Source organism: Acipenser ruthenus, chromosome 9 (assembly GCF_902713425.1).
Source record: "Acipenser ruthenus chromosome 9, fAciRut3.2 maternal haplotype, whole genome shotgun sequence".
NCBI lineage: Eukaryota > Metazoa > Chordata > Actinopteri > Acipenseriformes > Acipenseridae > Acipenser > Acipenser ruthenus.
The window spans coordinates 37,314,742-37,326,651 of NC_081197.1; the positions used below are offsets into that span (position 1 = coordinate 37,314,742).

Consider the following 11,910-nt stretch of genomic DNA (forward strand, 5'->3'; position numbering starts at 1 on the left):
TGATATGGATTTTTAGACTTTTCAAAACATTTTTCAGATGTTTGTAGATATTCCCCAACAGAAAATTAGCCAGAAGTCATAAAACGACAAGGACAATAAAATAAATGAAAACTAATATGAAAAGTATGAAATTGATCAATTATTATCATTTCTTTTTTGTGTTTTTTTTTTTCACCAATCTTAACAAACTATTAGAAAATATGTATTCATCATGCTTTTTGAAGGGGGGCACAGCTACACCTAACAAAGACACATACAGTATACTGTCTTTACTAGCACACAAGCTGCTTCCTCCAACCTCCCTCCCCTGATTGGGCTTTTTCTTCACTCATTTATTTGCAGGTGGACCTCAATTAATTAATTTTTCTAACAGCTGTATTTGGCAGATTGACCAACCAATCAAAGTCCTAGTTCCCCCTGTTGTGCCGAATTTTGCCCCTTGCTGAATTTTGCACTACTTTGAGATATGCACATGCGTGAGTGTTTCGTTGAAGTTTGCCCGTGTGATTACTTAAGCTATTAATGCATTCATCGCCGTGGTTTACATTGGACTTTCGGTATTACAAATTAATTAGGTGACCATATGGCTCCGTGTTCAGCTGGACAGTTTGGGACAGTTCAGGCTTTTCGCAATCCAGTGCATTCTGGTACATTTTACTTGTCACAGGTACCATTCTTACTTTTAAGAGAAGCAGGACTACGCTTACCAGTTGTGAGTTGAAAAGCCTGGACTATCCCAAACTGTCCCATTGAACATGGAGCCATATAGTCACCTTACAAAATAAATGTACATTTTAGACATTAAACCTGGTGCAAAGCATGCGTTGCAGATGTACTGCTTGTATTGCTTCCAATAGTGGCCACACACGCTACTAACCTGTGACTTTCACAGTATCCCCCGTCTCCCCATAACTTTAGACAGTAAAATGCCAATTGTTAATCAGCACAATAAAAAGTCACTGCACCTGCTCTAACAGAGTTTGTCGTTTTTTGATAACATCTAGTGAATTTTATCCAAATATAAGTGATAAGTTTCTTTTGATGCTCAAATATGTGATACGTTTCTTTTGATGCTCAGTGTATATGTGTCTAAAACGTACCTGCTCACATTCTCTGCTCCAGACACACTGTATATTTTGCAAGCCTGGGCAAATCATAGTACAATATATGCTACTGTTAAAAAAAAAATGCTATATTTATGCAAGTTGTAATGAAGAGTTTTAGAAATATAACTCATCAATTCACTCATTTTAAACTATGAAAATTCCATTCCAAAGTATTTATTGGTCAACAATTTTAACAAACATTGGGGATTCTATATTTTGTACTATTGAGTGGTGTCCTCTCTCAGAAACATGTTTGTCTTGTCCAATGAGCTCTGGCTGCGCATGTATTTCTCTACCAGTGGTAGTCAATGGGAGGTCAAAATCCAGACCTTCAGTACAGTTTGAACAGTGTGCCCAATTATACAGCAATTTATGTTTTTACTTGCATTAGCATGTGAAATACTATCAATGTTGGGCCAGTTTTAGACAACGCAATTCTTGTTATAGCATGGTTTGTGAGACAGCAGGTTTTTCTGTGGTAGGAAGTAAAGACACACAGCATGTGCCCAACAGTTTCAGTACTGCTGACCGAGTATCTTCCTGGGGGGGAAGGTGTTCCGATAGTGATAATATGATTATTTAAAACTGGAAATCTACCTGAAATTCTGGGGAAGGTTAAATCTAAATGAAGTGACAGTGGATACTGATCATCAGCATCTATCAATATATTTGCATCTTCACTTCCATCACTACCATGCCTCCTCTCTAGACACATGGATATGTTAAAATAACATATTGTGTTTGTGTGTGTGTGTAACTATATGCTATTATATTTATAACAGAAAATGGTGTCATTCATAAACACATACAGTACTTCATGAGGTAGCAGCTAGCAGATTTCAAAAGTTTGTCAATGTTAAGTATTCTCTCCAAATAAGCATACAGTTGTTAACAAACAGGCTAAATTGTTACATTGAAATAAATAGCTCCTCCTTCCTTTGGCCCTCAGGATGGCTGCTACTCCTTCTCAGACCATAGTTCCTCTGGCTCTTGACAGGCAGGCAGCCACTCCTGTTCTGGCCTTTGAGGATGACAGCTGCTCCTACCATGGCCTTTGGGGATGGTACCTCCTCCCCCTTGGGCTTTCAGGGCTCCAGCTCCTCCCCCTATGGCTTTTCATCCACATCTCTGTTGCTCCTGGTAATGCCTGTCATCCTGGCAGCCAACTGTGCCTAGCCTGCCTTGACTCAGCAGGACCAGTGACGTTCCCATTTCTGACACCTAATGTAACGGGGGTTTGTTACGTGTGGGCCATCACTGAACAATACTACGGCAGACACAGAGCATTAGTTGTTGACACGCTGCACAGGCACAAAGATTAACGCATATGCTGACACTAGGGTTCCAGCAACGGTAGCCCTAGTGTCACATTTAATAAAGAAAAGAAAGCCTTCCCTGGCACGACCTACAACCAATCCAGACCTCCTGATCAGCTCAGCGCTGGGAGAGCCTAACTACTCAATTGGTTGCCCAGCAACACGTCTCCTGTTCCGCATCACAGCTGCACACATTTGCACAGGAACCAGCTACAGGGCCGCCCCCTGTCACAGAAGCATTTATGTTTGCAAAGATAGGCCTACGGCAGGTTGTCATTCTATTACATGATAGACTACATTATATTTGTGTTGCTGACTCTGGAATGCTTGAAGGTATTAAACAGTGCCAAACATGTTCCAAAACAATTACTGTTTTAATTGATGACAACCATGCTTTCTTATTTGCTTCAATGAGTCGTGTTATGTCCTCATTTGGTTCTCTGCCTGCATGATGGCAGTATGGTGTTGGAGACCCACTACTGTACAATATGTCACACCCAAATCAGAGTCCCCTGGGTATTTACCTGTTCGCTATATATATATATATATATATATATATATATATATATAATCTCAAGAGAGCTTTGGAGGTATTTTATAGGATTTTGATGGTGCTGTATACATACAGTGGCAACAATATGCTACAACATACCTTTAATTAGTGTTAGTTTAATCAGTGGTTGCTGTAGTGACCTTGACAAGACTGCTGTTTCTTCCCAAAGATGCTCAGTCAAGTTTGTCAGCATATTGAGGTGGCCACTGAAGGACCTTTTCTTGTCCTAGAAAGCCGTCAACATATGTGTTTTCATAATGTTTTCATCCATCTCTGAATCCATATTCCCCTTACTGTATCTGCTAACCCCCTTCTCTGCCATGCTGCCCACAGAGTGTGACAGACAGTCAGGGTGGTTGACCTCACCTGTCTTTCTCCATGCGACGGCCATCTAAATTTTGTGGACTCATCTGACCACAGTATTCCTTTCCCTCAGGCTTGTTAACATGCTGCTGTGTAAATAAGAGGCATTTTCTGGTGCTGATGAAGGGATTTTTCCTGGCCACGCTGCCTATCAGCTTGATATAACTCTGTTACGGATGGCCTGGGCACTCATTTTGGTACTGGTGGCTTTCTGGACGTCAGCAAACAGCAAGTATGATGATGTTCTTCTGTTCCAGTAGGATAATCCATCTGTCAGTTCTGGCATTGGTCTCCCAAGGCCAACTTTTTTTTTTTACTCTACCAAGGTCAAGGTCAGATTTTCATGCAGTTTATTGCACTGTGGTGTAATTAATTCCAAGTCTGGATGCTGTTTTACATATACAGTAATGAGGCCTTTCTTGTGAAAATCTGGAATTTTGCTGTCTTAGAGCAGAGTACAGAGCATGAGTCTGGGGCACATTTTCAAAATGATGTATTGCATTCATGCTGACACACCCATTCTGGTTTTAACAGTATATTTTTAATGACAAAAAGCACCAAAAAAACCAAAACGTCACATGCACTGTTGGGTTTCATAATCTTTTAGAGCCATTCAAGGCCAAATATTTGTTCCACCATAACCTACTGAATTGAATTGAACCATTCTGGGTTCTATTTGGATAATTATTTAATGGATAACTTATAAAACTTTGCTTGTAATGGTCTACAAGAACCAAAGTTGTGTACCCCAGAGTCTGGGTTAAGTTGTCACATATGACTTAGTTTTACCATTATCCAGACTAATATAGTCATGTGGGATGTCAAAAGGTGTTAAGAGATTTAGGGAAAATATGGGACAGCTTAATTGTTCTGGCAGTAAATGTAATACTTTCTTTTAAAGTAAGCTCCCCTTTTTAAATGACAGTGTTTTAAATTAAGCACCAGCAAAATCAGTATTTATAGCCTGTACTGCATTTCTAAAAATATATTCTGTGTTGTGCTAATCAATTTAATATAATAACTGGAGAGTGCTTTAATGCATGTGTGACAGGCTAAGACCCTCCACAAACTGGAGATTCTGTGCCACCAGCACAGCTACTGCAAGTGTTTCCTTGTAAAACGAGCACACACAAAGATAGCACACATACGGTCATTGACTCTGCACTGTATACAAACCAGGTAGATTATATGTACTGTGACAGGATGTTGACTCTGTCAATGCTTAAGGAAAACTGCAGGTAGCCTAAAGTCTCAGACTTGCTGGTTGAGGGCTGGTAGAAGCCTCATTTAGTTTAGAGGATTAATATAAGTCACAGCAGTGTTTATTTGTAAAATGTTAGCCTTTTTTTGTTTGCTTGAAGACTAGCTCAATCTCTTTTTCTTTTTAAATCAACCTGTGCTACCTTGCGTATAAGCCCAGTATTCAGTTGTGAATTATTATTCCTCAAAGACAGCCCGAACACCAGGCTGTAATAATGCAATCATGTGAAGTTAATTAGTGCAGTCACTAATATTAACCACTAGAGGGATACCAGCGGTTGTTCTCAAAACAGCACAAGTCTGCTCATTTTTCAAATATATATATATATATATATATATATATATATATATATATATATATATATATATATATATATATATATATATATGTATATATATATATATATATATATATATATATACAATAAATTATTTGTAATAATGTAATATAATTTAAAGGAAATATGGAGTGCTTTGCTTTTATAGTTCACTCCACTCCACATTACAGCACTCCACGAAGATATAAGAAGAACATGGACAGTTAAATGTACTTGACAACAACTTACTTAGTCTATTGACTTTAGCAGAGTGTCTGATATATGTAATATACTACAGCCTGGTTTCAAACCTACTGTAGTTTTGCAGTTTTTCACCATTTACTGTTCTTGGTCTTAGATGGAAATAGATGACGATGAGTCATGTGACGTATTTTTAAAGTATTTAAACAAACAACTTGACAGTGCAGACGTGTAAACTTTACGATGGCAATATTAAGAGGGACGGCTCTGTTTATATAATTAAAACAGACCCCAGCCACTATCTCATGCTGCAGCAACTGGCCACACCTCTGTAATACAACCCATTTGTGGGTTTGCCTGGTCTCTAAAGCTTGCGTATTTTAAAGGATATTAGCCTGCAGCCTAATTGTGAGAGAACTGCTCAGCTGCTCTTTGGTTACCCTGGAGTCTGGACCCAGTTTTTCACTGTGCTGAAATGATGAGACATGACTTCATTGAGTACTGTTCTATTCATATGTTTCTTTTACTCTTCAAACACATTTAGTTTCATATTGCATGGAGTATTTTACCTAAATGAAGGGGCATGTTCAACATATCTTTAGAGGGAAGTGGAAAATCCATGGCTTTGTTACTGAAGTACCTCAGCAATACCACTGCTGCTGTACCCTTGAGCAAGGTACTTTACCTAGATAGCTCCAGTAAAAACCCAACTGTATAAATGTGTAATTATATGTAAACATAATGTGGAAAAAATAATGTAATTGTATGTAAAAATAATTTGATATCTTGTAACAATTGTAAGTCGCCCTGGATAAGGGCGTCTGCTAAGAAATACATAATAATAATAATTAGTTCCATGACCTCCCTATAGAATGCATGCTTTACCAACGAAACACTCATACGAAACAAAAATAAACCAGGCATAAAAGAGAAACATTCGATACATCAATAAGTTCCAATGTTTATTTCAGTTCAATTTGTTTTTGTTCCTAGCACATCCTTGGATTAATTGTTTTCTTTTGTTTAATCTCTATTACACCTGTAGAACAACTATCAGAACAGAAGGTGGTAGATTGTAGTTCAACAAAGTAAAACCTTGACATCATTTCAAAATATAGATAATGGTTAGACAACAAAAACTACAGAAATGGCATCCACAGTTTCAATGACATCGAGCCAGAATATTGGGTACCATCAAGAAACAGGTACAACAGTTAGAAGTTTAGCTTTTTTCCCTCAAGCTATTCATTTTATAAAAAACTGAAGACACACCAATAGAACACCCTGTTAACGGTACTTGTTTTTAGTATTTTTTATTTTTTTGATTAAAGCTAAATGCACTGATATGGTCAACACAAATCTGATTTATAATACTGAAGAGAGTTATTTTCTTTCTTCAAGGACTACAAAGGCATGACTTGCCAACTATCAAAAATATAAGCTATACAATATATAGATACTGTTATAGAAAATCTCTAATCTTCATTTTACAAAATGTAAACACTTTCACAAAAAACAAACAAAAAAAACCACTCACATTAAATAAAATAAGTTAATGGCTATCTGTACATTTATGGCTTTAAAAAACAAAATCAGCATTAGCAGTAAAGCTTTGCCTTTTGTACTAGTTTTAAAAGAAGATGAACCCAGAAGTTGGATTTGTACTAATGTTCCTAGCAACTGCTTAAACGTTGCCAATGGTTTCGAAATTAATTAGCAAGGAACCTCTTAAACAAATATTTGTTTAACTTACCATGATTGCCATAACATATATAGATTTCCAGGCTATGTATTTGATATATTAGAGATTAGCTTTTTGATAGCTCTGTTTTGAACATACAGTATTTAGCAAGTCTTTAAAGCAATGGTAGACCTTGAAAAAAGAAACTCTCTTTTTAATCCACACAATCTAGACCATTGATTTTGTTTTATAAACAATAACAATAAATAATTTGAATCTGATCTTTGTCCACATATACCCCATCTGGACAGAAAGCATTAACATTGTGCACTAACACACGTGTACAACATATACATTACATATACAGAACATTCTATATACAGCCATATACAATTTTAAGATTATCTCTAAAGATTACTGGCAATGTTTACTATAACCACAAAAGGAGCTAAAGCAGCATATGTAAAACAAAGAAAAGAATACAAATAGAAAAAAAACTGAATTTAGCAGCAAAGAAGCTGCATCATTATTATTATTATTAGATTATCTTATACATCATCGGAGAAATCCATGCTTTATGTCTGATTGCCATTCACACAGCCATGTTATACTGTTAAAAGTGAGGGGTTCCACTATTTACATTGAGTTCCCATTAATACCAATCAATTCAAATTAACAGGAAACTGCAACATTACTTCAGTTTGTGGTAAAGAAATAACAGTGGTTCAATGCATTTTTTCCTGATTTGAATTTGATCTCAAAGAACTTAGATGGTAAGTATAATATTGTTTTCCATGAGAATGTAAAAGGGAAAACATAACAAGTATAACGCAAAGAAAAAATTCAACTCACTAAAGACACCTGATTACTCATGTTGTCTCAATGCCTCACTTCACTTTGGCAGAAGAAATATTGATTTTGTTTTTTTATGTAAAGCTCATCAACTCAACGCAAGTAAAAAAAAGGCAGCAGTGACCATGCTTAAGAAAAAAAGTGCACAATTACACCAAAATACTTTGACTTCAGTGATTCCTTATGGATTGCTGGTGAAACTAAAATTAGCATGACTTCCAACAAAATACCATATATCAAATGTGGCTTCACGCTTGTGTGTCTGTCATATCAATTCATAAAGTGGCATTTTAGAAAAAGAAGGACTTCAGTTGCTTGTTCTGTAGGTAACCATGTTCATCCTAATGTTGTCTGTGGGAATGTCTACGGTTAAAATGCTATAGAAAAAAGGGGATGGATTACAAGTTGTGGAACTCTGATCACTGCCACTGCTGACCAGGAGTATAATAACCGGCTCAAATTATTTCTTAGTTGGCAGATATACACAGCACAAAACCACATAGTATAAAAAGCAAATCAATTATATTTGAAAACAATGTTTAAAGCGAAGCAAGTGGCCAACAAAAAAATACCACATTCATGACAAGCACCATGTGGTCTGGATATTTTCCACAATATGAATGTGTATTTGAATTCTTTTTTAATGATTTATTCCTGCAAATGGCATGGGGGTGCTTGAACCAGCTATAGTTTGCCATAGTAATTACGAAATGAATTGATCTCAACAAAAAAAGAACTAAAAACGAGTTTAATTTTTTCCCAAAGCAGATTCACATGTCTGAGAAAAACTGAACATTTTGGCCTTTTAGCAATGCAGATTTCTTCTTCTTCTTCTTCTTCTTCTTAGTAGTATTTCAAAAAATATAAAGATTTTGTTTCTTTTTTATTTTAGAATAAACCATTTCTTGTAACATGCTTTTCTTTTTTTTACTATGGCAGTTTATTGTTTGCGTTTTTGTTTCATGCAATCTTGTTTTTGTTTCTTATATAAGAGCATCGGCATACTAACCTGTACACTTATTACTATTTTTCTTTTCCAGGCATTTTCCCAAGGGTCCTGGGATAATTACGCAGCACAGAACATGGAAACAGAGAACATATTCTTAAACTAACCCAAGTTTGGCAATATCGTGTCCAACACAGCAAAGTCTCATCAGCTGTCTTTAGACCTTCCATTTTTCTTTTCCCACAAATTGAATCCAAATAACTTCATGGGGGCAAAACAAGAATCTAAGATAACTATTCTTTCTTCCCAGTGACATGGCTCAGGTCCATTTCCCCAACTGCTACAGTATACTTAAGAAGCCAAGTGTCTCCCAGCATTACAACTGATACCACTTCTTGTCCTTGCATTTTAGCATCAGCTGTAGAACAAAAACACAAAAAAATAAGTTTTACTGACGCACTTGTATCATTCATACTGGAATAGTAACACAAGTTAAGTGTTAAAAAACTTCACATCTTTGCTTTATTATGATGTATTATAATTAGGGTTCCTAATCCTGTTATCCTGCATTAACATGACACAATACAAAACACAAATGTCAGAAAGGCTACTGTTCAGCACGGCTGAAGTCAGAGCAAAGCGGCACGCAACTGGACTTTTTAAAAATATATTTTTTAGATTGTGTCCACTAGGAAGACTGTAATTTCCTGGCACGTTCCTCAATGTGCCCTGTGGTTATTGTTTAATTATACATGTTAGTATACAACGAAATGAAACACAAATGCAACTGTGTGCTCTGATAAAGCAAAATGTATGACATTTTTTTAACATTTTGCTTTGTTTGGTAAAACAAACTTTATTATTTAGAACATAGTTTATTAATACAAGCAATATGAATTTAGCTGTTTTGAAATTGAGAATTTTGCTATTATATATTATATGCTATATGTATCTTGCTTATTTTCTTGGATGAACATTAACATGTCCATTGATTGTCAAGAGCTAATATTTTTTTAAAATATGTAAAATTGGTGATAGATGTAGTAAGATGCTATTAAAATGACAACTGCACGGACTATCCCGTGTCAGTGCTGAGTTTACTGTCCTTTTGAGAGCATTTATCTGATTAATTAAAAACAGCAGAAATACCTCATGTGCGTGTTTGGAAAATGACTCTGCGCTCCCCATCATGGCAGCTGTGCGATCCTCCAGTTCTCCCAGTCTCTGCCCTCTCTCATCCAAAGCGATACGGGCCCGTGCCAGATCTCCAACTACCCCTCCAGCAGCAGCCTTCATCCCCTCCATGCTCCCAGGGCCAGGAATATGCTGAGCAAGACTCCGCGAGGCCTTTCCTGCAGCTGCCTCCCCAACTAACAAGCAAAAGCGTAGTATATTGGACATATTGGATGCAAATTAATATGAATTCCAACAGATTAGCTGTTATTTTTTGATGTTCCAATTTAATTCATTATCAATTTGTGGCTAGAAAATGTATTACAAAATAACAATCAAACATTCACGTGTAATACAGACATACCTTTTTACTAAAAATCTACTTCAGGTTTCTCCTGAAGGTAGATGAACCATAACCAATGAATACTGTAGTTGTACTAATAGTGAATAGCTTACAGAGTTCTTCCCTGTCAAATGTCTGTCCACTTCCTCCAAAGAGTCCTTTTAGAAATCCTCTGTTTTGAGCCTCTGGGGTTTCCACTGGTGTAAACAACTCTCCCAACATGTCCTTCAACATAAAAAAAAAATATATATATATATATATATATTTCCCACCAGCTGTATTAGCCACTGACGTCACTAACATTTTGTTGGCGCAACACCCCACAACTTTTACCATATACTGTACCACTCCTCCTGTTGTTTTAAAAAGGAATACAACATTAATGTAAAACAATCAGAATATTGTTCTGATCTTTAAAATGACATTTCTTTGTGGTATTCATATAGTTCTACTAGTCAATGCAAAGGAATGTGTTCTTTTTTTTAACAATTTACTGCAGTGCTCTTTATAAAAGGTGAGTGCAGTTTCTCAAATGGTTAAATCATTTCCATATGACTTCAAGTAAATGATGATGTGAGCTCTGCTGTTGTTGTGGAATCAAATAATTAGCCTGTGTATCAAACAGTGGAAAAGAATGAATAATTGCTTAATGTTGCTGTTCTGCATCCAGACCTGCAGGTTTTCACACATCTCCTGGCTGAAGGTAATGCGCTGAACCTCCGTAGGAGAGCTCAGGAACAGCGCCTGCCCTCCATTTGTAAAGCAGAAAGTTCGAGCAATCCTCATGTCTGTCAAAGGTAGATAGTTTACATCCAGCATTGGTCGAAGGCTAGGCAAGCTGCAATGCACAGATTGAGATCAGCATCAGGAAATTATTTTATTGTAACAACCTGTTCCATGCTTTGCCTGTTTCATTTCCTGGTTGCTAGAATCGACAGGAGATGAGTTCCAATCTACAGTAGATTAACTAGATGTAGTGAAGGTGTGTACTGTGCTTCAATTCTTTACTTACCTGAGTTATCTACTGCAGATGTGCAAAGCAATGGAACCAATCAAAACCACCAGCCACTACAGACTGCTAGAGTGCTAGGAGGAGTGTGGGGGGAGTCCAACTTACTACTGTGCTTGTTACGAGTCACCTGATTAGATGATTCTCTCATGAATCTAGCAACCAGGAAATCATGCGTGCAGAGAATGGGATAGTCCACCTTTTACAATGTCCCTACTGTTGTGTAGAGTCATAATACTTATACATTAAGGCCTGCCAGAATGCATAATGTGTTTCACTCACAATCTGTGCCGAAACTATGTATTCTAAACAAGGCAAAACCATGTTGAAAAAATACCTTAGTGTCATGATATGTCCATTTGCACAGAAGCAAGCCAGGCAGACACTATTACAAACTGTAACAACATCTGCCCTTAGCACAAACGACGACTCTGTGATGCTATGCGCGTAAAGGCAGTTTTGGGAAGGCAGTGAGTAGACTTTGGCCTGTTTCTCCGAACAGATGACTGCAAAATGGTAATCCCCCATATCCTGAGAAGAGGAGGGCGAGAAGGTTACAAGTTTACGCTTGCGAGGTTTCTCATTGTCATCCATGCTGTTCGGGTCCCTCCACACCTCGTAGGGAGGGTGGATCAGCCCACCGGCACAGTCAACAGATGAAAACGTCAGCACTGCTCCTTTAAGCATCAACACGGTCCCTGTACATTGAAGAAAGAAAGAAAAAAAAGAAATACATAAATGTTGCAGTCTACTGAAGAGCTTGACACCACTAGTCAAAAACTGGTACCAG

General features: G+C 37.1%; 1 protein-coding gene across 13 annotated transcripts in view; it reads right to left on the reverse strand.

Moving 5' to 3' along the window:
• Nucleotides 1-6,052: 6,052 nt before the first annotated feature.
• The window catches only part of LOC117405672 (syntaxin-binding protein 5-like), a 188,312-nt gene continuing 182,454 nt past the window's right edge, over nucleotides 6,053-11,910 (reverse strand). For all 13 annotated transcript variants that reach the window (XM_034008909.3, XM_034008907.3, XM_034008903.3 and 10 more), the window contains 5 exons: nucleotides 11,458-11,818; nucleotides 10,784-10,949; nucleotides 10,225-10,336; nucleotides 9,745-9,965; nucleotides 6,053-9,013 (listed from right to left, as the gene is read on the reverse strand). In XM_034008909.3, coding sequence (XP_033864800.1) covers nucleotides 8,972-9,013; nucleotides 9,745-9,965; nucleotides 10,225-10,336; nucleotides 10,784-10,949; nucleotides 11,458-11,818 — 902 coding nt within the window. In that variant the 3' untranslated portion in view covers nucleotides 6,053-8,971. The remainder of the gene's footprint in view (nucleotides 9,014-9,744; nucleotides 9,966-10,224; nucleotides 10,337-10,783; nucleotides 10,950-11,457; nucleotides 11,819-11,910) is intronic.